The 26,924-nt window shown below is 51.1% G+C and overlaps 1 protein-coding gene across 2 annotated transcripts; it reads left to right on the top strand.

The window, feature by feature from the left end:
- The first annotated feature begins 811 nt into the window (after nucleotides 1-811).
- CCDC92 (coiled-coil domain containing 92) lies at nucleotides 812-26,596 on the top strand. Of its 2 annotated transcripts, XM_059040704.2 has the most exons (5): nucleotides 812-1,337; nucleotides 1,787-1,951; nucleotides 22,495-22,641; nucleotides 23,234-23,275; nucleotides 25,266-26,596. In XM_059040704.2, exons 3-5 carry the CDS (start codon nucleotides 22,512-22,514, stop codon nucleotides 26,045-26,047), a joined length of 954 nt encoding a protein of 317 aa, XP_058896687.1. In that variant the 5' UTR covers nucleotides 812-1,337; nucleotides 1,787-1,951; nucleotides 22,495-22,511; the 3' UTR covers nucleotides 26,048-26,596. The 2 variants fall into 2 exon arrangements, with proteins under 2 accessions (XP_058896687.1, XP_058896686.1); XM_059040703.2 differs by lacking the exon at nucleotides 1,787-1,951.
- The last annotated feature ends 328 nt before the right edge of the window (nucleotides 26,597-26,924 follow it).

Genomic DNA, 26,924 nt, shown 5'->3' with positions numbered 1-26,924 from the left:
CGGACCCGCCTGGAAAGGCTCCAAGGCGAGGCTTCACGGGTTTCTAAAGCTGTTTTGCTCCCCCTTCCCTCAGCTCCAACAACAATGGAGCCCTGCTCCGGAGTCCGGCTCCCGCGGGGCCTCCGCCCGGCCTCGCCCCTGCCGCTGCACCTCCGCCGCCGCGCACCCTGCCGCCATCTGCAACCCCCGCTCCCCACTCCCCGCTCCCCGGCACTGCGGGCCCACGCCGGCTCGCCGAGGCCAGAGGCCAGGCTGCCCTCCCCGGGGCCGGCCCGGGGGCCGCCAGGCCGCCCGGCGGCGCGGAGCTGCTCTGACCTTTCCCACCGATGCCCGGGCAGCCGCCCCGGCTCGAGGCCCATCCTAAGTGATGGGTTGTTTTTCTTTTCTTTAATCCACTCATCCTTCTTCCGACCCCGAGCCCACTCCCCGGCCCCCGCCCCCGCCTTGATTCAGAGAAGAAATAAAGAGACTGCAGCTCGGCTGCCCCACAACTCACTCCAAGTGAGGGGTTGAAGCGCCCCAGGCCGCGGACTCCGCGCACCCACCCTCCCTCTCCTCAAGGAACACCTCACAGGTGCGCCTCCAAGCCGCGCGCGCGCGCTCCGCACACCCAGACGCCTCCGGGGGACAGCGCGCGTGCGCACGCACGAGGCCAGCGAGCCCCAGGGGAGCGGGGGCCGCACGCATGCGCGCCGCCCGGCCCTCTCCCCTTCCCCCCTCCCCTGCCCCCGCCCCCGTCGGCCGCCCGCGCGTGCCCTCCCCCCAGTCCCAGGCTGGTCCCGAGTACCCCCCAACCCCCACCGCCCAGCGCGCGCGCGCGCCCGCCTCGCTCCTCCTCCCCCGCGCCCCACCCGGGCCCGCGTTACCCCGGGCAACCGCAGTGCGGCCGCACCTGAGCTTTGCGCCTGCGTCCCACCGGGCAGACCCTCCCTTCCCCTCGGTCCGTTCCCCAACCCAGCACAGCTGCGGGAGGGGGACGTTGCCCCCTCCCCGGGAAGTGAGTATCGATCGGCCTCCCCCGCCCCTCCCCGCAGACACAGACCCGCCGCCGCGCCGGCGCCTCGGCCGCCCTCCCGGTCAGCGCGGACAGGCCTCGCCGCCCCGGCCCCCGCTCCCAGCGTGCACCGCGGCGAGCGCTCGGGTGGGAGCCGGCGAGATGCGCTCGGCGGGCGGTGCCCACTGACCTCCCTTGGCGGCCGGGCCGGGGCAGGGCCGGAGCCGGGAGCCAGCCCCGCCCGCCGCCCCGCCCATGGACCGCCGGCCCCCGCTGCCGCCCGCCCGGAGGACCGCGCCGAGGGGGGGAGCCGCCTGAAGGACCGCGACGGCCGCTCCCGCAGGTGAGGCGGGGCCCGAGGTGTGACCGAGTCCAGCTCGGCTCACCTGGCGGTACCTGCAGGAGGCTCTGCGGGCGCCGGCGGTGGGGCGGAGGCATCTGTCGAGGCAGAAACTCCTTTAGATAATTTTAAAAACCCTCACTGCAGGGGGAGGGGTCCTCCCGACCCACGGGGTGGGGAAGGGTGTCCCCTTGCGGAGACATCTGCGGGGGGGGAAAGCCAAGAGGTGGAAGGGAGGGCAAAAGTGAGGTGCAACGACCCCCGCGCCGGCTGCCTGCAGGGTCTTCCAGCCCGTTATGGGGAGGGGGATGCCCTTGCCAGGGCTCCAGTCGAGGCTGCAGTCCGTCCCCACCGCGCACCCAAGCCAATCCGAAGGGGAAGGAGAGGGCAGCCCAGGGGCCGCTCCTGCCAGCCCCGGGGTGGGATTGTAGGGTGAGGGATCCGCATTGCAGGTGCACCAGGAGCGCCCGAGGGCCTGGCCCTGCTTTGTCTAGGATGCTGTGGGGAGGAGGCCGGCTGAATCCACATCTCCTATTTAAATGCGTTTTACCACCCCGTGGACGTTAGAGACCCTCCCAGATAAGTAGCATTGTCTCCTGTCCTGATAACCCCTTTACGTAAGTACTCTATGTTTACAGTCCCTTTCTAAAGCTTTGATATGGGCTTTAGTTTACCCTAGATAACGATTTGCTTGTGATTCATGAAACTGAGCATAATGCAAATATGCAGCAGAGCTCCAGGCTCGGCGACAGAGCTGCCGTCTGCTACAGCGGGTTAGTCTAGTTTATCTAACTTAACGTTTTCATGCTGACCTGTATTAATTTCAAGCTTTGATCTTGAGCCGTATGATCTATTCCAATTATGCAAATGCAGTTTCTCGGTCTTATAACAAAATACAAGCTGTCAGGCTGTCATACGGTAATATATTACACATTTCCAGAAACCTACCTGTAAGAGTGTTAAAGCTAGAATTGACGTTTTAATACGTTTAAGTTTGACGTTATTTTAAAAGCATTGTTATTGTTTTATTAAATGGGTTTTGTTTTGTTTTGCACAGTCAAGAATTCCCTTGCATTTTCTTGCCGTTGAATTGTAAGGAAAAGAATGCTAACATTTAAAGTGACTTTTACCTCCAAATATGTTCTGAATTTATTTCTTTTGGCTAAATGTTCATCTTATGTGAAATATTTTTGGAGAAGGTTTTAAAGCTTGTGGTATGTTTATGTGTATGTACACATGTGTTTACGTATACATACACACTATTGGAAAACCTTAAAATAAAATAGTTTTTATTGTTCCTCTGCATCATGTTATAATTACTCAGTAAATTCAGTTTAGGTATATTTAAAATCTAAAGTACCAGACAATAATTTGTGTGTATCAGATTTTTACTGTAGCACATGTAAATACAACAGTCTAACAAACAGGTTTCTTGGAAATTAGATATTTTTATTGTTAATTATTTTTTTAAAAAATGAATCCTTTTACTTATGACAGAAAATCACTCATGTGGGCACTTAACTCTTCCATCCGTCATTCGTTGCAAAATTCATTTTCACATCGTCATTACTTAATTGATGGAGTGCATTTGCGGCAATACTGATGGTAACAGTGTTGAGGCTTTTAAGAAATACTTATTTTTATATTGTATTTATAATTTTCTTATATTTCTGGCAAGAAAAGACATGAGCCTTTTTTATCTGGAACAAGGTCAGCCATAAAAAGTTCTTAAGATATAGTGGGCACACTATGTTTATTAACTAAGATTAATTGTATCTACTGGATTGGGTATCCTTAAAGGGCAGAAACTAGGCGCCTTTATATGCTTCACACACCAAGGGTGCAATGAATGTTTGACTCAGATTGACCTTCCAGACTAGTTAGGTAGGTGCTAGCTTAGTGACACCAATTCTCACATCACCAGCTTTGACATTTAAACCTGCAGAAAGGTTGGGTAGGGAAGTGAGTGTGTCCTAATTGTCTTCAAGTATTCAGGGTCTGTCATGCAGCAAAGGGATTTTATATTTTCCCGAGTTCCAAAGAAGACGAGTAGTACTTGTAGGAAGACAGACTTCGCTTTGACATAAAAGCACAAGTCGCTTATGATTAGAACCTCCAGTGACAAAAGGGGCTGCTCTTTCCCTGCGGAGCTGCTCCCCCGCTGGGCAGGAATGGCTGCTAGGAGGTATCACACCGGCATGGGAGAGGCCTCGTGAGGGGGTCGCTGAGGGACTTCAGTGGCAACTAGATTGGAGGGCATTGTGGTTCTTTTTTATTTCTTACTCTGGCTTCTGCAGTTGTGGGCATAACAACATCCCAGACACCTATTTCAACCCTAGGAAGACTTTTACTGGGGTAGAGGCCACCCTGATATCAGAGGCGATTCTAATCCTACTTTGCATTTGTGTGGGGCTTTACAGGTAATAAAGTACCCTCACTCACGTTCAGTGTTTTATTTTAAAAGACTCTTCTTAATTATGCTGATTTGAATTCTTTTGGCTTTTATTTTCTGTAATGCACATTTAATCAAGAAGAAAATTACCCTTTTCTATGAAGGCGAGCAGAGGAGTCTTTTTTTAAAGCTCTTTTTAAAAAAATGGAATGATGTCAGTCATTCTTTGGGGAGTCAGCAGGTTGTGCAGGTGAATAGTTATTTTCTTAGCTGAAATTATTTTTTGAAAGATACTGATTAAGGGCTGATTCTTGTGCTTGCTGTGCATTTTAGTTTCTGTTTATTTCATTGCTCAAACATGACTCAAATTTCACAGCAAAAAGTCCATTCACATCCACTGACAGTAAGTTGCACTGGACTTTTTTCGGTTTGTCTATCTCGTTTTAAAATACATGTTGGCAGGTAAAACACAGCTGAGGAGAAGCAGCATTACAGTGGACCGAGAAGATTAGGTGGATTGGAGTTTTGTGTCTGAAGGAGAAAAAGACGTGTCCCATTTGTACTAAGTGAAACCTGGGAATGATAATTTATCAACAATAAGAATGATGCTCTCTCTGTTATAACAAAGATTAGGCTATTGACTGTCAATCACAGTACATGTATTAAGTGGATCAGCGGGGATAGGACTCTCTCTGTGTCCCAGGAGCAGAGCAGAGCTTCCTGTAAACAGCAGAGAACCCAAGAAATGCTGTCTGCACAAGGATTTAAGTGGAACACGATGGTAACGAAGCCAGTTGAGTTAAACCAGATTCTGACCTCTCCAATTTAGGAAGAAGTTAGAGGTGGGGGAACACAGTTCTGAATTAATATACACGTGTAATTAATTTTAAAAAACCTTTTAAAAAATAGTCCCTCTCTTTTGTTCTTTAGCAGATGAGTTTGCCCCATACTTTTGTGGCTCTTATCCACCAGCTAAATTTGGGTGTGATAATTTAAATAAGACAAAGATTTTAAAATTTTGTTTGAACCAGAGATGCATCGTTTATTTATACTTTATGCACGAAAGGAAAAGAGAAGAATACCAAGTTCTTCTGGTAAACCAAAAATAAAATTAAGGAAATCTTACAAGTATTTATTCCTTCAGGGAAAAAAAATCACAGATGCTACTTTAAATATTATGAGCAGAACAACAAATTATCAAGTAAGGCAACCAGTGAGAAAGTGGCCTTTTTAGAAGTGAAAGGTTACATTTTACAGCTCCGCACCATGCTCTCTGAAGGCATCTCGAAGATGTCTTAAAAGACTCCTTTGTTAATCAGAAAACAGGAGTTTATGTTTTCATGTGAGTTTCCACACTGGGGAGCAGACTGAAATGAATACTTTTGTGATTCTCCCGCTTTACCACTTTATCAGAAAGAACTGTTTGAAGCCAGAAGTCTGTGCACCTCTGGAGCCGTAAGGGAAGAGAGGGACTAAGTGTTCTCCTCTGTTCAAGATTCTTTCTCCTAGCCAGATTCTCAGGATTGAGCAGTGAAATTCCATCGGCTAGCACAGAAGAATAAGCCGGAGATGCTTAAAGCTTACAATAAAGGAGAGAAAAAAGAAGAACACTTTTAATAAATGGAATTCTAGGCATGTGATACTCTGCTATTACAATGTTTCTCTTTGTTGCCTCTTTGAGGACACTTAATATGTTACGTTTAGATAGTATAGGATCCCTTATCCTTTGCTCTTGAGATTTCCTTCCCACCCTACTTCTAAATGCACCCTGGACCCCTGTTATTTACCATGTAGGTAAGAGGGTTTATGAGGCATTTTTAAAAATAATTTTTTAAATTATTTATTTATTTATTTAGTCTGCACTGGGTCTTAGTTGCTGGCATGCGAGATCTTTAGTTGTGGCATGCGGACGTCTTAGTTGCGGCATGCAGGCTTCTTAGTCGCAGCACACAGGATCTAATTCCCCAACCAGGAATTGAACCCGGGCCTCCTGCATTGGGAGCGCAGAGTCTTACCCACTGGACCACCAGGGAAGTTCCTATGAGGCATTTCTTATGTGACGTCGCTCACACATTGCTGCCACGTATATATTATAATTCCCAGTATCATTACAGTACTGTTTTTCTTAAAGTTACACATTCCACCTGGAGATGAGTGACACCATACTCTCCAAGGGCCAACTGTGGTGCCACGTCAGCGTGAAAACATTAGCTCCCCGAGGTATAGTTCCATCACTGTCATGGCTTAATAATCCAGGGGCTGCCTTATTTTTCTAATGCTTTCTATCTGATTTTGTTTATGATGATCAAGTGTAGGAGGTTAGGTTCCTGCCATACTCCAGACATTGAAGGAGGCTTTCTTTTTGCCCCTGTCTCTCCAACTGTCACAAGTGTCAACTCAGGTAAAGGGCACCGGTATTATTTTTCCCTCAGTGGCTGTGGCCTTTGGGAGCAGATCCAGTTTTTAGAAATATGTCTTGCACGTTGACAAGAAAGATGAAGAAAGGCTTTGTTGTTTTTTAATTTTCTGTTCCCATAGATAAGTACATAGCAGAGGTTATTAGGTAGGGCCTGTTCTTTCCAAGGAGGGGTCAATCCTTGTCTCTGATAGTGAGTCATCTTTATCTTTTGGTTAAGTCCTAGTGACCAGACAAGAAAATCCTGGTGGAACAGAGCAGCAGCTTTCAGCCACTGAGATACTTGCTCACAGACCTGCACCATTGCACCGGGTCAGGGGAGGCGGGGACATAGTCTTTGATGACAGAGAGCAAGGCTGTGTCATCCTTCTCGGCCTCTGCATTGCGTGATGGGTTTCCAGTGAGGAATTAGTTCCCATCAGGAAAAGTGCTGGAGTCAGTCTTTGACAGAAACTGTTCTCAGTGTAGTAAGGCTGTGGTATGAGGACCTGGTTCAGAGATGAGCAAAGCCCAACTTTATTGTTGGAGGGCAAAGGCAGGGTTTTTGGGGGGGGAAGACAAAAATCTAAGTTGGAACAAAGATGGCCAGAAGTGAGACCTTCTTGGAGACAGTTAGGAGGGGTTCTCACGTCTCATCCACAGTTGCAGGACGGAACTCGGAGCAGTTTACGATGACCATTGACCGAGTCTGGAAAGGCGCATTGACTTCTCCCCGCTAGCAGGCTGCGAGCGGAGTAGAATGCCTTCCCACGTAGGCTCGGGGGCCACCGGGACCGGACCTTCCTGAGCAGCTTATCGTCACAAGTCTGAAACTCAAGTGGGAAGCAGATTATCCATCTCTGAGCCTTAGAGGAAAACCGAATGAAGTTAGAAGTTGTTAAGCAGTTGAGGCCAGTGTCTCCCTACCGGAGATGCTGTGAGTCTTTGGTACGTTAGTATTAGTCGCCCACAGAACTATACATCCCTGCGGGAAGGTTGACGTGACGGCGCAGACTGTTGAACCCTCACGTGAACCTCGTCACCCAGGCTTCTTGCGCCTGTGCATGCAATGCGTCGACACCCTTTATCAGTGCTGCCCAGTGATAGAGCACAGCTGGATCTAGCACGTTAAAAGTCTGCCTTCAGAAGTCTCATAAGCCTACTCAGTTTTTTAGGTGAAGGTCCCAGTTTTTTTTTTTTTGTTTGTTTTTTTTTTTTTTTTTTTTCGGTATGCGGGCCTCTCACTGTTGTGGCCTCTCCCGTTGTGGAGCACAGGCTCCGGACGCACAGGCCTAGCGGCCATGGCTCACGGGCTTAGTTGCTCCGCGGCATGTGGGATCTTCCCGGACCAGGGCACGAACCCGTGTCTCCTGCATCGGCAGGCGGATTCTCAACCACTGCGCCACCAGGGAAGCCCGGTCCCAGTTTTTTGTTTGTTAAAGCTCTCGTGTCCACAATCTATAGGTAGGGCATCTGGCTGCTTCCGTCCAGCTTTTGCATAATTCTGCCAGGTTATTTTTCACAATTTCATCTTTACGTTTAACCACCTCTTCTGATTCTGAATGATACAGCAAATGTGTAGAGCCTTACAGCTTTATTTACAATCTGACCTGGAAATTGTGGACTCCAATTATATAAGTAGACACATTTAATGTGCCAAATCCAGAAATAAAATATTTCAGGAGTCTTTCTGACAGTCATTTGTCAGCCTAGATACATAGGTATCTTCTACATCTGGCGGGATTACTAAATGGTCACATGAAAATCATCTCCCTGTTTGAATGAGACAAATTTGAATATATTTACAAATGCCAGCCCCCCTAAAGGGGGTAGCTAAGCTGCTCTGCTCCCCTGATGTTAGCCTGACAAATAATGTAGCTCATACAATGCTGTAGAACTATACTGGGGAAATTGGAGCATACCACTCCTGTCGAATTATCCCTAGCATCCCCTTACATGTGCATGTACAAGGCCATGGGCACAGGAACAAGATGAGGAAATGAAATCCTTTGGACCTACTAAGGTGCTGTCTGGGGAATGCCAAAATGTCTGGTTACAAGGACTCCCTGCTAACCTCCAAAGGACCTTGTACCATGGAGGACCTGATCTGGGACAATACAGCATGGCTAAGAGCTGCCAGAAGGGACTGGTCAGTCTGAAAAGGATGCCTGGTCAAAGATAGCCTTCACCGTGTTATTCATCAAAGGGGGAATGTTTCTAAAATGGCCCCAACGTAGGGTAACACGAGGACCATTAGAAACGTGAGTTCCTCCCCAGGTGAGGCGCCCTCACTATTTTCACAGTTGACCACAGTCAGAACGAGAGTCAGAAAAAAAGAGTAAGAAGGAAAAGCAACATCACATGTTGCACTGGGGGCCATGTGTCTTGCCTTTGGACAGCCCATACAGAGGCAAGACAAATACAGATCCTTCTTTGTTGACAGCGGTTTGCATACCAGAGAATAATTTTCTCTTCTGTGAGCTACCGGTCTTTTCTCCTCAATTGTACACAAGTGTTTACTGATTTACTTAAATATGCCTCGATTCACACATACATAACATGGTTCCAAACAGTATATTTAAATGACATTATTTAGAGGTTTTAAATTGTGGTTTTAAAATGTTATCAGAAAGAAAAATGTTATCAGACATATCAGATGCCCATTACATATCGATTGATTTTACCTTCTTAATTTGAGCTTTAAGAATAAGTGTTCAAAAATACCTAGCAGATGACTCACAGGGATTGTGATAGGGTGTGTTTTTTCCTATTTGAATTCTAATCTCTTTACAAGTCTTTAGGTAAATAGAAATTATTAACTACCTCACTATCAGTCCAAAGAGAATTAGGGATTTTAGAAAACAACGTGTAATCTACACTAACTAATGCAGTCGTTGATACGAAAAATTTTTCAGAGAAGTATGGCATCTTAAAACATTACTCAGCTAATGCAAGTAGTTTCATAGGCTAACACAATGTAATATTGTCTGAGATTTTTAAAAAGCAAATGATAAAGGTGCCAGTTTCTTACGTTACAGCTCATTTTAGTTGTGTGCTCGTGTTTCGGTTTACCCACTCTTAAATAATGGTCGGTAAGGAATTTAGGAAGTTCAATTTAACGTAGCCTTTTGGCAGAAATCCCACTGCTTGGTATGAATTGATATGTGTAGGATCGTCTGTCCCTCCCCTGTGAGGTCTGTGGCGGCCGGGGTTCGCATCTGTTTTATTCGTTGCCATCTCCCAGATGACCTCCGAGGTGCCTTGCTCAGGGGGGCTCAGAGAAAGGTGTTTTCTTCAGTGAGAGAGGGAGCTGTGATCCTCTGCGTCCCCCAGCAGAGGGAGACAAAACAGTATACGAAAGCATGTGCCCCACGAGTATTTCAATAATTTAATTCTTCGTGTGTCTTCCATGTTCTACTGGAATACCTTCTTTCTTGTTCTTAGTACAGAAGCTTTTAAAAGAAGATAAATAGCTTTTCAGTTTGCACCTGTATCTTATTTCCAAACTGGGATTTTATAACCTGAGTAATTGTTTTTACTTTGGAAGTGACCTTTTCCAAGCAGAAAACCATTTTTTAAATTACCAGCTCAACACATTTCTTTAATTTCTCCAATATATTTCTGCAAATTACAAAGTTTAAATGATGGCCCTTTTTCATAAACAGGGTTTCCTGGGTGGCCACGGAGCCTGTACTTAACATTTCTCCCAGCCTGGAAACCTTTTCTTAAAGTGTCAGTACATGTAAAATATTAAGAGCTTTGGTATGATTTCATAAAGTTCTTAGGAGTCTTTAGAAGCCTCATAAGATTTATGCAAGTATTTAGTGGTCCTCTTAAAAACAGGAATTCCTTTGCATTCAAGAAATGTTAAAGCCTTTAAACGTCATTTCCTAGAGATTCCCTGATTGTTTAGATCAGAGTACTCCTGTTGAAAGTGTATATTGGGTCAACTTCGATATATACATTTAATGTCTTCAGAAATATGCAGCTTTATAACTGTAAATCGGGAGTCCCTATTTGGAGGTTTCAGAATTCTCTTACATTCACCCTCTCCATTTGTCAGTTCACTTAAGCATTCACAGAGGAAAAGCAACATCTCATACCATCCGATAACAGGAGGAAAATGATTATATTCTTAGGCACATTTTACCCGCAGCCCCTTTCTTCTGAGCAAAAGAAAGGAGATTCACATATCCCGACCCAGGACGGTGAGGCCGGGAAAGCGGTGCCTTTCTGCACCCCCGCCTCACCGAGAGCTGAAGACGTGGAGGAGAAACCCCCTCCAGCAGGCAACCTGCTAGTCTCTCACTGATGGTTGCCTTTCCTCCAAGGTCAGGAGCCCTCTGCTATAGGAAGGAGGCTGCGCGTGGCTGGGGCCTGGCCCTCCTGAGCACTCCGTCACCCACGGTTTACTAGCGGTCCCGGAAAGCCGAGGGGAGCAGAGTAAACCTCACGTCAGAAGGCAGGAAAGGCCTGCCTCAGAGTAGGTGGGCTCTGACCCAGCGCGGAGACAGCGGGCAGGACCGTTCCGCATTGTGAGGGCCCTCCTGTGCGTCGCAGGCTGTTTTGCAGCGCCCTTGACCTCCACCCACCGGGTGCCAGACGTGCCCCTTCCCGAGCTGTGACGACCCGCAGTGTCTCCAGACCCCTCCAGTCTCCCCGGGGGCACCACTGCCTAGCTCGGTCACACCCGCTAATGGGGTTCACCAGCGGCGGCTGCCCCTCAAATTCTGACTGCCTGCACTTGTCTCAAGTCGTAAACCTGACACACCCATTCCGTGTATTCCCTGGACCAATATAACCAACTGTATCTTGCGGCAGCTGTAAAACAGTGACTGTGTAGATTCTCTGAGGAAAACGAAGCTCTTCCGTGGAGGGTATTCCAAGCAGGTCAGTCAGATTGCAGAAGCAGGCCAGCTCCCCAGCAAGACCCGAAGGGCAAGGGCGTTACCTTGGCCGCTCTTTGCTGGATTATATTTATCTCAGCAAGGAGCCCCGGTCCTCCTCTCTCTCTCCTCCCCACGCCGGTAGCCGTCTGGGTTGGCACATCAGTTGCCGATCTGAACGGGCAGACTCACACTCCATCTGAATAAGGAATGTGTTCGTGTCTGCACTTAATTCCACCTTCTGTATGAAGAGCGAAATCCCAAGCCCCTCCTCTAACTAACCAGGAAGCCGTAAAATTTCTAGAACAGGGAGGCTCAAGCGGGAGGGGATATGGGGCTATATGTGTAGGTACAGCTGATTCACTTTGTTATACAGCAGGAACTAACACAACACTGTAAAGCAATCATACTCCAATAAAGATGTAAGAAGAAAGGGGGGATTAAAGGTGTTTTAATAATAAAAGGTTATTTTTTTAAAAAAATTAAAAATTAAAAAATTCTGTATCTTCAAAACAGATATCTCTTTAAATTATATTACTACGATGATAAATTATCAAGTAAGGCAACCAATTAGAAAAGCAAACTTGTAGAAATTGAGTTACATTTTAAATGAGTCAGCAATAATCTCTGAAGTCGAAATGTCTTAAAATACTTGTTTGATAATAAAACAGAAGTATATATCTTTACACACGTTTCCACACTGAATAGCAGAGTAAGCTTATGGTTCTTTAACAGAACTAGCTTCTTGACCCAGAATAGTGTCTGCTTTTCTACAGCTTTAGGAGCGAAGAAACATTCTCTCTCGTTGTGAGATGTTTTTTTCCACAAGCGTCAAGAATAAGCACTGGAATTCTCCTGGTTGGCACTGAGCAAAAAAGAGTAGACTGGAGAAGTCTCAAACTTAAAATATGGGGAAAGGAACAGAAAAGAGTTGTAGAGGAGTTTTAACAAGTAGAATATACGGGGCAAAGGATGTTCTGGCTCCGTAAGGCACGCGTGCCTTTCATCGTCACTGGCGGAGAACAGTGGAGTTCATGGCTAAGGGCGTGGCCCTGGAGTCGGCCTGGTTTGGGATGAAGCCCCACCCAGCCACTTGCTAGCTGTGACTTCAAGGAAGTCCTTTCAGCCTTTCAGCTTGTCTGCTAACGTGTGAGATAGGAGTCACCCTAAATGTCATCAGTAAACGTGCCTCATTTATTCTACACGGCACAGGAAGCTCGCAGAAAGGAAACTTTTAAAGATGTGGATAATGTGTGTTGGGACTGTCAGAGCGGTGCGTGGACAGTCAAGAGGTCCAGCATCCTCAGGTGGACACGCCGCGGCCATCACAAAGGCTCTAGGAAACGAAGATCCAGGTAAACGCCTTCTTAAAAGAGTAGGTTTAGCTTCTTTTAAAAATATTTGTACTACAGCTGTTATTCCATAGGGAAAAAAGTCCCGTAAAAATAGTTTATCACTGATCACCAGAGGATATGTAATTACTAAAACTGAATGCTTGGCCCTGGTTCCTTTAGTCACTGAATTGACTACTGTTGGACTGTTTTAATGATTTCAAAGCTCTCTACTATCCTTCTTTAAACTTGTCTGAAATAACTCGTGTGGGCCCATTTTGTAGAAGGGCAAGTCGGGAGGTGTCTTGTGTTTGCTTGGTTGCCTAGCCAAATTGTAATGCTGTCCAAGATGGCATGGCTGAAACCGGGCAGAGTTCTTTCTAGAGTAGCATGAGGATAAAGTCTCTTTTCTCTATCAGTGATCATCTTCTTAGATGCTCAGTGAGAGTTTAGCTAAATATGTTCTATTAGCACTAATGAAACAACCGACTAGTTTAGTATAGGTAATAAAGGGATAGTATGGCTAAATTAAAGTGTATAGAGCTTTGGTTAATAATACCTTTCTTTCCGGGGACTTCTCTGGCAGTCCAGTGATTTAAGACTCCATGCTCCCAATGCAGGGGGCACGGGTTCGATCCCTGGCCCTGGTTGGGGAGCTGAGATCCAGCCTGCTGCACAGTGCGGCTAATAATAATAATAATAATAATAATAATACCTTTCTTTCTTTTTGTGGGCCTATACTGTAATTAGGCCCACCAAATGGATAAAAGAAGCCCTATCAGTTAAATCAATTGAAATGGTTCATCTGTTTGGCAAACCACATAGGAGAGATTTTTAAAGCAAGTGCACACGTCTCAGCCTCGGAAATACAACTTAGGATGGTGACCGTCAAGCGCGAAGATATAAGAAGTAGCTCCTACGTCATCAGTGTAAAAGGACAGTTTGGCGTTTGGGTCATCGTACCTTTTAGTTATCAACCAGCAGACAATTAAAATCTGCAGTAATCACAGTCAGATGTAGAAATGGAAACACTAATCAGATATGACCTGCTAATTTTCCTTTCCATTTAAAGGCAGATATCACTCGGCACGACTTGTGTGGTAAGTCTTGATATTTTATGTCCCTAAATTATTGGCTCAGGACCATCTTGGTAAATGATGAGGCTGTCAGACGCTCACAAATGGCCTCTCTCTTTAGTTGCAAATGTTTCCTGCTCTCGCTTCTGAAATGAGGCGAGTTGAGTGATCCGGGGCGGGGGTGGGGTGGGGGGGGGCAGACGGGGCAGGGCAGTCAGTCAGCTGGAGGCTGGAGGAGAATGCAGGGAGAGCAGGGAGGGCCAAGTGGCGCCACCACAGACCCACCGGCCACCTGGCCACCTCCTGCCCTAGAAGCAACTTCCTTGAAACCGGAAGTGCCGAGCCTACGGTATGCTGATGTGATGCCCGGGATGGCAGCCCCTCACGGCCAGGAGATGGGGTGCTGGTGCGCCTGCCTCCTGGGGTGGGGTCTGCCACAGGGCATGAGCGTTCTGGCCGTGACGTCGCCCAGTTTTCCGGGAGGCCCTGGGCACTCCCAGAAGGTACCGTATGATTTCAGACCGTGGGAGTACATGTGTTTCTCCACCGGGCCACAGCCCACTCGGGGGCCCTTTTAGACGACCTGAAACACAGACTGCTTTCTTCCTGAGACGTTTTCACACAGAGGGACCGAGCCCCTACCAGTGTACAGACACGTGACGTGGTTTTTAAATAGAAGTCAAATAGAAACTCTTAAAGTATGAGATAGTCAGACTGCAGAGAAACACGGTTCATAAATCCATCACGTACGCCTCCAGTGACTGCAGCCTTCCCAGACAACCACGTATCGTATTTCCTTGTCTCATTGCTGATCCCTCTAATCACATCTATTACAACTTTAATGTTAGGCTGTACATTCTTTCAGAAGGAAATGGCTGTCAGTGTCTAAAGAATTGTTGATGAGCCTTATATTTTATGATGGATAGTGTCAGAGAATTACAGGAATGTACAATGCATGGGGGTGGGTGGGGAGGTACTCAAGGGCTCGTCATGATCATTTTCTGCATATCTCGGAGACACTAAATTGTTGCTTTTATAAAAATTGCCTTCCCGTTAATTCTTCTTGCTTCTGGTAAAGCATCCCAAGACTACCCTGAAACAACATCATTAAAACATGATACCACTTTGCTAGTGGATAGTTAGTGGTTATGTTTTTTAAGAGGAACTGCTTTATATTTTTTTCTGACTATAAAGTAATATATTTTCATCATTAAAGAAGCTTTAGGTAGTACCAAAATAGAATTTTTTTAAAGTAAAAATCACCCACAATCCACCATCTAGAGATAAATGCTTTTAATGTTTCATTGTGTATACTTCTAGAATTTTTTTCTCTACTTGTATCTACAAAAATATGATATATACAGCTTTTAATATACTCTTTTGACTTAACCTATTACAGATGTATTTCCTTGTCAATAAATATAGATCCACATTATCATTTTTAATGATATCATAGTTCAGATGTGCGCTTTTAATATACTCTTTTGACTTAACCTATTACAGATGTATTTCCTTGTCAATAAATATAGATCCACATTCTCATTTTTAATGATATCATAGTTCAGATGTGCCACGCTATCTCCTCACTGGCAGACGTTCAGATTACTCTGTGAGGTGATTATCTTGCAAAAGATGCTTTTCTTCTTTTGGTTTCTACTGGCGTTCTCCTCTTCTAGCTTTTAGAGACCAACTGTTAAAAGATGATGTGCACTGCCCACCCAGACAGAGAACAGGACCCCCAAAAACATCTCCATCCAGGGTTTCCACATTTGGATGAGTGCAAATTTAGTTCAGTTACCACTTTATCACAGTAGAGCAGACACATGCTAAGTGTTTTATCTAAGGTAGCTCATTTTATCCCCCCAATCACTATGTCTTGTAGGAACTGTTATTGTTCCCCATGTTACGGGAGAAAAAGGTGAAGGCACAGAGAGGCTGCAGCTCGAACGCGGCTGAGTCCGAATTGGAGCCCAGAATTCTGACTCCTGTGCTAATAAGCTCTTGACCCGCCTACTGTATTAGTTTTAAATATATCCCAATTGCTTAAGAATGTTTAAGATTTTTTGTCACTTTAAAAAAATAATTGCATCTTTTGCTTTCAACGTTTTATTACTTCCACTTTTTAATTGTGTTCGTTCTTTTTACCAGAACGTTTTTGGAGTGATTGTTGAGTGCTTACGCTTCCTTGAAATGCTGTCCTTTTTCTTAGTGTCCCAACTCTCTGGGATTCTCAAATAACTCACCAGCTGAACTTCTTAAATACTCGTGCAAGTAGAAATAACAGGGTCGTGCAACTTAAAACAGTTTCTTTATCTAGGATTGTTGTGAATTCAGAATAACATCAGGCTTCATTTTTCAGAGATGGTAAATTTCCTTTCCTACAAGCAGGTATTTTGGATTGAGAGTTGATGGACTAATTAGCCTTCGACCTTTTTTTAGCTTCTTGTAGAGTACTATAGATTGATTTAACGTAGGAAGTAGGTTTTACTGTCCCTTGGGGTACCCGATTCTGCCTGACTCTCTTTATTCGCTTCCCTGAATGGCTCCTCTCCAGTGAAAATGGAAAAGGCCAGCAGAAAATGCTTCTGTTTGCTTTTATGTTTCCCTCTTTGGAAGTAACTGGAATCCTTTGCTAGCTCATTTCCACACTTAGATGATGTTCAGTAAATACCCTAGTGTGGGGCTAAGTCAACAATATTTATATATTGATCAATTTACATGAAATAATGTAGGTAACAATTATTGAGCACTTACCACATGCGAGACACCATAAGTGATTGCATTTAGTACTTAGCCCTTTAAGTTAGATATTATGACGGTTTCGGTGACAAGATAGGGTTCAGATTTAACCCCAAACACTCTAGCACCTCAAGACTTTGGCCATTCTGCCCTATTTTTATCCCATTGTGTTAAGCTAAGCAGATCTTCTTTGGGCCACAGGTTCTTGATCTTGAAATAAAGAGGTGTTGGAATAGTTGCTTTTGAAGATCTCTGCCACCCTCAACATTTCCTGAGTCCGTGAATCCACTCAGGACACCACCTCCCTGCTGGGAACCATCTCTTCTCTTACATGTAATCACTACATTTGCTGCCTTTGTCCTCTGGCCACCCTTCATTTACTCCATGACAGTGCTTCAGCTCAAGGACACCAGAGCTACACAGAAAGTTCCCACGGAAAAGCCACAGAGGTCCTTGCGCACAAGACGCTTGCCGGGTCCCGGGCCCCGCGCAGCACGCGCCGAGGCGGTGGGATGCCAGGCATTCTGAGGGTTCACGCGTGAGAACCAGGTGTGAATGGGTTATAACTTATTCATGACTAGAATCTAAAATAGCTTGTTACAGCTAATTCACAGCGCCATGTGAGTACTGGGTGTACTATTTTTTTTCAGATTCTAAAATTATGACCCTATTTCCACAAGCTTTGTGTTGAGAGAAAAGATAAGTCTACTTTTGATGGCCCAGGAACAAAGAAGTGTCCCATTTTTAAATGTTGAGACCTTTTCCTATCAAAGATATTCCATTTCTTTTAGTTTAAGAAATGTGGTCCAGGGATACTTTAAAACATTGTTTCTGGCGTGTGAAGAAATTACAGGATGAGGTCATGTTCAAATCAGTGCTGCTGCAGTGCTTTTTGATTAATGCCATGTAATTCTTGTTGAGATCTCCAGTCGTACCATCGGGGAGCTGTATAAAAGTAACTGAAGCCCGTATGTAATTCGGGAGTTCAGACACGAAGGAAGAATGGGGGCTGATTAGGCGGGGGGGGGGGGGGGGGGCGGGAGGTGGTTTGCCAAGAGCAGTGCAGAGCGCGGGAACCAGTGTGCAGAGGCCCCCGTGCTGGGGCTGCGGTAGACACCAGGGGTGAGAGGGCAGCAGTGTAGGTGGTATGGGGCGAGGCCGGGGCAGGGCCACTGGGAACATGGGGCTTGACCCCAAGAGCATCGGAGAGACGAGGCAGCGGGAACTAAGATCCCGCATGCGCATGACGTGGCCAAGAAAAAAAAAAAAAAAAAAAAGGCAAGACTTGTTGGTGAGTCTTCCTGCTGTATTGGGTGGTCAGCAGAGCCTTCCCGGTCGTCGACTGTCCCACCTGGAGCGTAGGGAGCGGTGGAGCCCACCTCCGTGAGCAGGGCTGCTCCAGGCTGGTCCGGTGCGCGCTGGGGGGCGCTGCATCCCTCCCGCCAAGAGGCTGCTGCGGGGACTGTGCTCATTTCCCCCTCAGCTTCAGAGCACTAGCCATTGGATGTATGCTTTGCGGAAAGCGTCTGAATTTCCGCCTGAAGTTGAAGTCCACCCCCACCCTCAGGATTCTCACCCGCAGGATCTGAGGGCTAGGAGCAGCCTCAAGGCTCAGATGCAGCATTTCTGGATTTATGTGCTCACTTGTGGGTAGGACGTTCCTGGTTTTCCTCGGGTGTTTGTGGGAACAAACGACGTAAGTGAAGGGGAAGCCCTTCGTGCTTGCGCGGGCGGAGATGGTCCGTGAACAAGATCATGACGTCATCATTTACACATTAATGCCCCCAGAGGGGGGAGAGGACATTACTTTGAATTAGGTTGAGAACTGGACGTGAGCTACTGACAGGCAGTTTGTCCTCATGCGGATACGGAGCAGACCCAGTGGGGTCGGGGTCCTCGCGTCTCTCTGAGAACCGTCATTAAAAGCACGTTGTCACCACGAGGCGACGTTAGTATCCCTGCCCTGTCTGGGAAGCCCTCTCGGCCAGGTGCCAATCTCCATAGAATTTGGCCCTTTTCAAGTGTTAACTTTCTGAACATATAGAGGGAACAGTGAATTCACAGAAGTTTAATTTCTAGTGAATTTGCCACGGGAAAAAACATGGATGTGGCCTAACGTCCGAATCGCGATCAAGGAGACCTGCCCCACAGGTGGTCTCGCTTTGAGATGCCCGTGCCCTTTGCTTCCGCCACGGTCCACGGGAGGAGGCGCGCAGAGTGGGGCCGGCCCTCCGGCTGCTGCCACGGCTGGAACCCCGTCCTCCGCGGTGAGGGCTGCATCTCCGGGGAGAAAAGAGGGCCCGTGTCCAGACCACGCAGCCTTTGACGGAGCAAATAACTGTAAAATTGCCGATGGCTCCTGATTACACTGCGAAACGAAATGGGATTTGCCTCGAGGCGAAAAGCTGCACGACAAAGAGCCCACAGCATGTAGTATACGCCCTTTTGACAGGGGAAGTGCAGTGTTTTGTCAGCCGTGCTCTATGGGTGTCGCCCTGCATTACTGGCTGACACACGGCTGAGAGGGCCTGAGTGCCTTTTACTCAAGCAGGATGCATTATTCATCCGCAGCAGGCGCCTGCATCTTACCTTCATCCATCACGCTGACCCTTTCAGGGAGGGGTCGTGGGCGCCCCTTCACGTCTCTGGCTCCCACAGCCGGAGATTCTGAATCAAGCCTCCCAGGACGAACTCCATCCCTTCCTCCATATTACCTGCATCTCTCAGCCGTGTCTCCTCGGCCTAAACAGGATGCTTCTGTACCTTCATTCACGTCAGCTTCTGCAAAGGACTGAGTCGTTGCAGTGATTCCATGTCATCGGTAACTAATGAGAAGAAATTAAACCATCACCTTCTTTTAAGCAGCAGCAACTCCCTGTCCTCAGGAAGTCAGTGATACTATGTACCCTTCTGAGCTGATGAGAAAATACTATAGTAATCTGGATCCCATCTGGAGGTGTGACTTGTTTCCTTGGACCTAAGTGGACCTGTCTCGTGCATGTACATGGCATCTCCTCCTCCGGGCTTTTTAAGTCAGCGTGGAGTGTGGAAGAAGAGAGGCCAACCTCCAAATGGAACGTCATGGGCTGAAAAACCCTTGTCCTCTGGTTGTCGGGGCTCCAAGCGGAGCCGTCAAAGCTCCCTTGCCGGCTTTGCACTTACATAATCGCGCTCCTCTGTCCGCCTCATGTCCCTTCTTCCCCAGACCGCCTGCCCGGGCTGACGGGACGCTTCAAGGGCAGGCGTTTATTTCTGTAGTTATGACGGTGAATGAATGAATTACAGATTTAGTGCCATTCAAGTCGCCGACTCACCACGGCAGTTAGAATGTGAATACTTACTTAAATCAGATTTGTTACAAATAAAATTTAATACCAATACCAAACCGTGATGGGACCGGGGTGCCTGCTGAGGCCACATTTCCACTCCCCTCCCAGCCCCCCATGGTAGATCATAGAACCCATATTGACTTCTGGTTTCGGGGACACCTCATTTTGTGCCATCAGTGCCGGATGAAACTGGTTTGCAGTTTTAGTATAGCGTGCTTTCTTTGTGCAAGGCCTGCCTGTAAGTTAAGCCAGAAGCTCGTGGAAGCAAAGGCTCTTCAGCCCTGAAGGCCTCAAGCTCCCCTGGTGCTGGGCCCGCGCTGGACGGCCCGGCGCTGGGGCCCACTGGGTTAGCAGGTGCTGGCGGTGGGCCTCCTGGGCGCCAGGCACCGTGCAAGGGCCTGGGGTACAGCGGCGACCGAGCCTCAGGTCTGCGCGTGGGAGCCGGGAGACCGTTAACTAGCTGTGGGCAGGCCATGAAGGCCTAGAGTGCGTGACCTCGCCCAGCCTGGGGGCCAGGGCTTCCGGGAGGAAGTGAACTTGGGCGGAGAAGTAACGGACACGCAGACGTCGGCTCACGGGAACGGTGGGCCCGAGGGAGGACCCGAGAGGGGCACTCGGGGCAGAGGAGCCCAAGACGAGGCCCCGGGGTGCGGAGGCGAGGCCCGGCCGAGGCCCTGGAGGCTGGCCGAGCAGCTGAGCACAGGGGCCCACGCGGACCAGCCCCACCCGGAGCCGCGGGAACCCCCGAAGAGTCTGTGAAAGTCACTCCGCTACGATGTGGGGACGGGATCGGGGCGGCGAGAGAAGACAGGGGAGGACTCCGCGGCGATTCAGGTGAGGGCGGTGTGGCTCAGGTGCAGAGACGGAGAAAAGCAAGTGGACTTGAGAACTGTTTTCCAAGTAGGGTCACCAAGACGCAGCGGTGGACGCGCCAGGCCGCTGGGCAGCGAGGGGGCGACTGTACACCCGGCTCATTCTTTACCCTTGCAGACCCACCAAGTTCTGGATCGAATGGAAATTGTTCTTTCTCATCAATGGCAAACCCCTAAAACACAGGCTCTGCTTTCTCCATTAGCCACCAGGAGCGCAGATTTGCGTCTGTCCTTTTAAAGAGGAGAACAAGGCATCTCCTCTGGCGTTGCCACCTGCGAAGCCCGTCGTAGCGCCTAGGAGTCGACGTTCCGGGTGAGACAACGGAATCGATGCCAGAGTGACCGACTCAGGTTCGCCGAACAGAAGTAAACGTGGGCATCTCTACCAGAAGCTCCAGAAGCGGCCCTGCATTTGCCTCCGTTTGATGTCGATGGAGGCTGTCCAGCTTCCGGACACTCTGCAGCCCCTCGCGGCCCACAGCCCGGACTTGCCTTGCTCCGGGCGGGCTCCTTTGTTAGGTCAGCGCCCCCCTCCCAAGGCCACGTGCTGGCCGCACCGCGTCGGGATCTCAGGCACCGCGGGGCTCCACAGAATTAGCGTCTGGCCCGGCGGCTCCGCACAAGGAACTTCCGGCTACAGCAGGGAGATGATTCCGGGGGCGGAGACCTTCCTCGCTCCTGTGGAAAGGCTGCTCTCAGCTCCCCTGAGGAAAGCTCTGGTGGATGGAAACTCAGCTCTGGCACGGCCTGCAGCCAGATTTTAGGTAGAGCTCAAGGCCTGGGGAAATCTGATCTTCCTGCCATAGAAATGATGCTGTATTTACTCATCCAGTTCCCTCTTGCTGGATTTTGAGCTGTTGCCGGTCTTTTCCGACTGTAAGCTGCACCGTAATGACCGTGCTCCCAGCTACATCTTCTCACACAGAGGCCATTCCTTCCCTCTGGCGGCTTTGCTAGAAATGGAACCGCTAAGTCAGAGGGAAGATACATTCTAAGGCTCCAGATACACTTTGCCAGATGGCCTCCTGTAATAAGGTGCAGTGAACACTCCCACCCAAAACTTGCTTTCTGTTTCTTCTTAGTCACAGCTGTCTCTCGCCCGCTTCTCCCGACAGGCGTGTCCCTTCCAGGACGTGTCCGTGTGCACCCTTCGCCCAGGCTTTGGTCTGGCAAGTTCTCTGTCCTCCTCTGCACTCCTTCACTCTCCTTTCCTCCTTCAGCCTCCTCGTGTGAATGAAAACGCGTGGCCTTGGTTCCAGGTACGCGCCGCTCTTGGCTCCAGAGCTGGGGTGTAAATACCTGTAAGCCGCGGGGCTTACGGATAACAGAGAGCTTGGCGTCGCCGGCGTCTTGCCACCTCCAGAGAGGACCCTCGTGCCACCCTGCCACGCACCCGCCCACCGGAAGCCCTCTGAGAGGTGGCATTTCCTTTGGGGGCGCTCGCTGGCCCAGCAGATGAGGAAAAAGGCACCCGAGGCTCTGTATTCACAGGAATAATTTATAGGCAAATCATCCACATTTCATCCTCAGCCTTTTTCAGTGCCGTGCAAGGCGTCTTGCATTTCTGGGCTAGCTTCGACAGAATGGCCGACTGACTCCGCCACATTTCTCGAGTTACAGTGAAGGCCCTGAGCGAGTGGCTGATGGAGGATGGAAAAGCCAGCCAGCGGGGCGGGGGGCGGGGGGCGGGGTCTGGCTCCGGCCTCCAGACGCCTGTAGCCACCACGTGACCCCGCGAGATCGTTCTCAGGCAGTTCCCGAGAAAAGAAGGATTTGGGCGGCTCTCAACTCTGTGAGGTCCTGGGGGCTTCCCTCTGACACGCCGCGCTCGTCCTCCTCCTCCTCCTGACCTGCCGGCTCTAGGTTCCACTCCCCCGCGCCTGGTTTTCCGGAGAGGAGGCAGCCGATGCTTCACCTCCTCGGGGAAATCTTTCAAGCGAGATTTTGGTCTCAGTCTGTTGAAGTCGGGTGGCCCGTGGAGGGCCTAGGATTTGGAATCAGGGAGCCCTCTGCATCCGGGGCAGGGCCTCACTGCCCTCCAGACCGCAGAGCCAAGGAGGGCGGGCGGCGGCCTCGTCCAGCCCGCCACCCCGAGACCCTCGTTGTCGGGGACAGCCACCAGGCCCTGTGTCCCCCGCAGGTCATCTGGATGTCAGCATGGCAACCACAAACCTGGAGAACCAGTTGCAGAGCGCGCAGAAGAACCTCCTGTTCCTTCAGCGGGAGCACGCCAGCACGCTCAAGGGGCTGCACGCGGAGATCAGGCGGCTGCAGCAACACTGCACAGGTACGGGGGCCCCGGCGAGCTCCGGGGACCAGCGCGGGGGACAGTCCCCGGCCCGCCAGGGCTGTAGAGCAAAGCAGGACCTGTCATGGAGGTCATCTCGCACGGGCGGGTGGGCTGAGTGGGGAGGGGCTCTTATTCTTCTCTCCTCTCTCTCTGGTTGACCCTGTCATCGCTGGAGCCCGTTTGAATGCCACCTCATCCTCTTTGCCAGGGCCACGCGCACCCGCGTAAAGCTGTACAGCCGGTTCTCAGCTTACTGAGGACCCGAAGGATCCAAGCGCGATGGTTAGAATTGACAGTGCGTCCCGGAACCAGTGACCAAAGTGTAATAATACACACAGCAAGCGGCCTGCTGGTTGTGGATGCTGGAGCGTGTGTTAGGGAAAAGAAGGGTCCCCTCTGAACCCTAGTAAGGACAGTGGCCGCTGATAGTTGCTGTTCTCCCTGTCGCCCCTACTGCTGCCAGACTCTGCCCTGTTTGGGCAGGACTCGCAGGCTGAGCGTGCGAGGCGGTCGTGCGTTCTCGGAGCTGATGAAGGTTGTAAAATGTACTGTAATCACACAGAATTAACGTCTCTGATCTCCTTTTTAGATTTAACGTATGAGCTGACACTTAAAAGTTCGGATCAGACAGGTAAGAACTTCCTGCCCCAAAGCCGATGCCAGCGTTGTTTCCTGTTGAGGCACACGTTGGTCCACCCGTTTTCACTCATTACACACGTAGAAGGAAACACGCGTGCTGTGAAGAGTTTGCACGTGTGACCAGGGCCCTCTGGGAAAAGGTGGGAGGGCAGTTTGGACCCCTCGGCGTGGCGAGGGGCTGTCGGTGGGGTGGGAGGGGTGAGTGCTTTTATTTCCTTCTGAATGACACACGTACTTGGAACGCCTGTTCCGTGTTCTTCTGGGTTTTCTGATTTTTTTTACAGTGAGTGTGTGTCCCTTCTGTAATCAAGAAATAGGTGTGATTTAAACTGGAAGGAAAGAGGAGGTGGAGCGGGGTCCCGCCTCCTCTGTGTCCGTGGAGCTCAGCACAGGACCTGGCACAAAGTGTGTGCTCTCTACAGACTGGCTGAGCGAGGGCTCCCATTACTGGGTGGCCCCCAGAGCAGCGCTGAAGGCCTTTCTCTAGACTCTAGTCCCAGAAATGCTCCCCCCAAACTAGAATCCTCAGGGACCCCCAAAGCTATCAGCCTGATGGCAGCTGGGGCAGAGGAGACGGAAGCCGGGGCCTCCGTGGCCTGTCCCAAACAGGGCGAGGCTTTTGAAAGTGTAGAAACCGCATTTGAGTCGAGATGACTTTTTCTCAACAGGCCTCACACGAGCAGTAACTAATCTTGAGCGTGCCTGGGGCCTCGTGACCGTTCCGCTGGGCCCGAGAGCACCGTCCAGCACTGACTTTGCACCTGCGTTACCCGTACCAAGTCTCCTAGGAGTGCCTTCCGGGAGCCAGGACCCCCCTTTCCTGCGTGTGGGGGATGAGGGGACGGGGGAGGGGTGCCAGGCATCCCCTGCGCAGCCCCTAGGCCAGGAACTGGGGCCTCCAGGGGTTCGGGAGAGCAGGATGTCCACCTCTAGTCGGGGACTCCAGCCGCACCCCTGCCGTCCATGTCACCGAAATCAGGCCGTCCGTACTTCCTGTCCCCTCTGGGCCCAGGCTAATCTGCAGAGACACCATTCTTGCCCCATATCCTCTCCAGGCGTGGCTCTCAGCCCTGAGTCCCAAGGCCACCCGCCCTCCAACCCGGCCCCTCATCAGGGGCTCGTGGTGACAGCTGGCACGGGGCATCTCCTGCGGGGGGCAGAGCGCAAGCCTCTCAGGTGGGCCTGGCGGCCCGTGCGGTGGTGGAAAGCGCTGCCTTACAGTAGCGCACGCAGACTCGGCTCTCAGAGGAGCCGTTCGGCAGCTTCTCTAACATCCCTGGACCCGCATCCTCACCTGAGAGGCACCCACAAACGCTGGTTCGGGCCTGACCACCCGCCCCGTACGGCACGAGCAGGGCCAGGGAGAGTCTTGCCGAAGGGCGGCCTGTGTGGTGTTAGGGGCAGGCCAAGGGCCAAGGTGGGGCCTGAGCTCAGGCCCAGGGAGGCCGCCATGCTCCGAGAGATGCAGAGAGGGGACCCGTCGGGGGAAAGGGGGGGCAGCCTGGCATCCAGTCTCCTCCGCGACTTCAGAGCTTTGGTGCTTTAGACATAAAGAAAGTCTACATTTGCCTTCCCAAACCGTGCTCTGAATGGCGCAGACAGATGGCTCTGCTAACAGTTTAATCGTAAGCCTTTGGAGAGGTCTGATACTCTGAAATTGCCCATTTTAACGCCAGCATTTCTGAAATTTGGAGACACCCTTCTATGCAAGAAGCCGGGGAGCTGGAATGGGGCCTCAGAGACCACCTGATCTCCCACCCTTCCCTGGGGGGAGAGGACTCGGAGGTGGCATGAGCGACGGGGGCCCTACCCTCCGTGTGGCCCGTGGGCACCGCACCCATCCTGGCCAGGGGAACCGCCGCCGTGGGGAGGGGAGGCCGGCCTGCACCCCCGCCCCCCGCCCAGAAGGTCTCCCTGCCGCCCCGGGGCCTGGCCGCCCTGCCCCCGGGCTCTCACCCCGCTCCCTCGGCTTGTCCTTCCAGGAGACGACGGATCTTCGAGAAGCAGCGAACTCAAGAAAAGATGTGAAGAGCTGGAGGCGCAGCTGGCCCTGAAGGAGGACGAGAAGAGCGAGCTGCTGAAGGAGCTGGAGCAGAAGAACGCGATGCTCGCCGTGCTCGAGAGCACCACGAGGGGCCGCGAGAGGAAGTACCTGGAGGAGCTGAAGGCCAAGAGCCACAAGCTGGGCGCGCTGAGCAGCGAGCTGGAGCAGCGCGCCGGCACCGTCGCCTACCTGACGTCGCAGCTGCACGCCGCCAAGAGGCAGCTCCTGAGCTCCGGCGGCGCCCCGGACGCCGGCCCGGCCGCCGGCCCCGCGCTGGCCACCTACAAGCCGGCGCCGCCCAAGGACAGGCTGCCCGAGACGCCCCGGCGCCGCATGAAGAAGAGCCTCTCGGCCCCGCTGCACCCGGAGTTCGAGGAGGTCTACAGATTCGGGGCCGAGAGCCGGAAGCTGCTGCTGCGGGAGCCGGTGGACGCCATGCCCGACCCCACCCCGTTCCTGCTGGCCAGGGAGTCGGCCGAGGTCCACCTCGTCAAGGAGCGGCCCCTCGTCATCCCCCCCATCGCCTCGGACCGCGGCGCCAGCGAGCAGCCCGGGCCCGGCCGCGAGAAGCCGCACGGGGCGCACGTGGGCGTGGCGCACCGCATCGCCCACGCGAGCCCGGCGCCGGCCGCGCCCGCCGTGGAGACGCTGGCGGTGGACCAGGTGAACGGCGGCGGCAAGGCGGCGAGGAAGCACTCAGGCACGGACAGAACTGCGTGAGGCCCGCGACCCTCCGCCGCGCTCCACGCACTGTGGCCGCTGCCGGGAAAGGCTCAGGCGCACCCGCTCCGCTCTTCGCCCTGTGAATTCCACGCATGCCGCACTTTTTCCACACCTGGCAGCAGCTGCGTTCTCCTCCTGCCCCTCTTGCCCTCTGACTGACGCCCCAACACCACCGTGTCCCTGACCCCGCTGTGCCGGCCCGCTCGCTTCCGGCGCGCCCGCGGACACGGCTCGGGCCGCACGCTGCGTCGCTGCTCGGCGTCGACGACGTCGGAGAGCCGCACGCCGAATTACAACGTCGGAGCAACACACCACGACCTCGACCTCGTCCCTCCCGTTTCCAGGGCGGCCTGTCCGGAGACCCCGTAACCCCCCGACACACCCTCCCCCGCGGGCGGCACGCATCACCGAGCACACGTATGTTAAGTCCCGGGAACTAAGTACGGTGACGTCACTCCATAGCACCACGACCGGAATGTGTGTTGTTTTCTCTTCGTTTTATCCAAAATGTTCACGATCCCAACAAACTTTATTTTCTAAACCTGCCTTCTTTCTGTTTTGTGTCTTTTATTAAACCACCCGAGGGTGGGCCTGGGGCGGGGGGGGGGGACAGTGGGAGGGAAAGAAACGGCGCCCGCTCCTGCCCCTCGCCCCCAGTGACTGCTGCCCAGACGGTGGGCTCACCCAGGGGTGCGTCCCGGGGTGGGGTCACTTCCGGAAAGACGAGTCCCCTGCCGTGTCTCACTGCCCTGAGGCATCCGTTAGAACGTTCTGCGCTTCGGAGGTTCTAGCAAAAGCCAGTTGTCCCCGTGACTGGCCTCGCCCTCGCGTCCCGCCAGCGCTCAGCTCAGCCCCGTTCCTCCCCCGCAGGGTA

The sequence above is a fragment of the Kogia breviceps genome, chromosome 15, assembly GCF_026419965.1.
Source record: "Kogia breviceps isolate mKogBre1 chromosome 15, mKogBre1 haplotype 1, whole genome shotgun sequence".
Classification (NCBI taxonomy): Eukaryota; Metazoa; Chordata; class Mammalia; order Artiodactyla; family Physeteridae; genus Kogia; species Kogia breviceps.
This window is presented reverse-complemented; position numbering and strand designations above follow the sequence as displayed.

Coding starts and splice junctions, on each gene's coding strand:
- CCDC92 (XM_059040703.2), top strand. CDS start 22,512: ATGGCAACCACAAACCTGGAGAACCAGTTGCAGAGCGCGCAGAAGAAC. Junction 22,642..23,233: donor GCTGCAGCAACACTGCACAG/GTACGGGGGCCC, acceptor TCTCCTTTTTAG/ATTTAACGTATGAGCTGACA. Junction 23,276..25,265: donor TAAAAGTTCGGATCAGACAG/GTAAGAACTTCC, acceptor TTGTCCTTCCAG/GAGACGACGGATCTTCGAGA.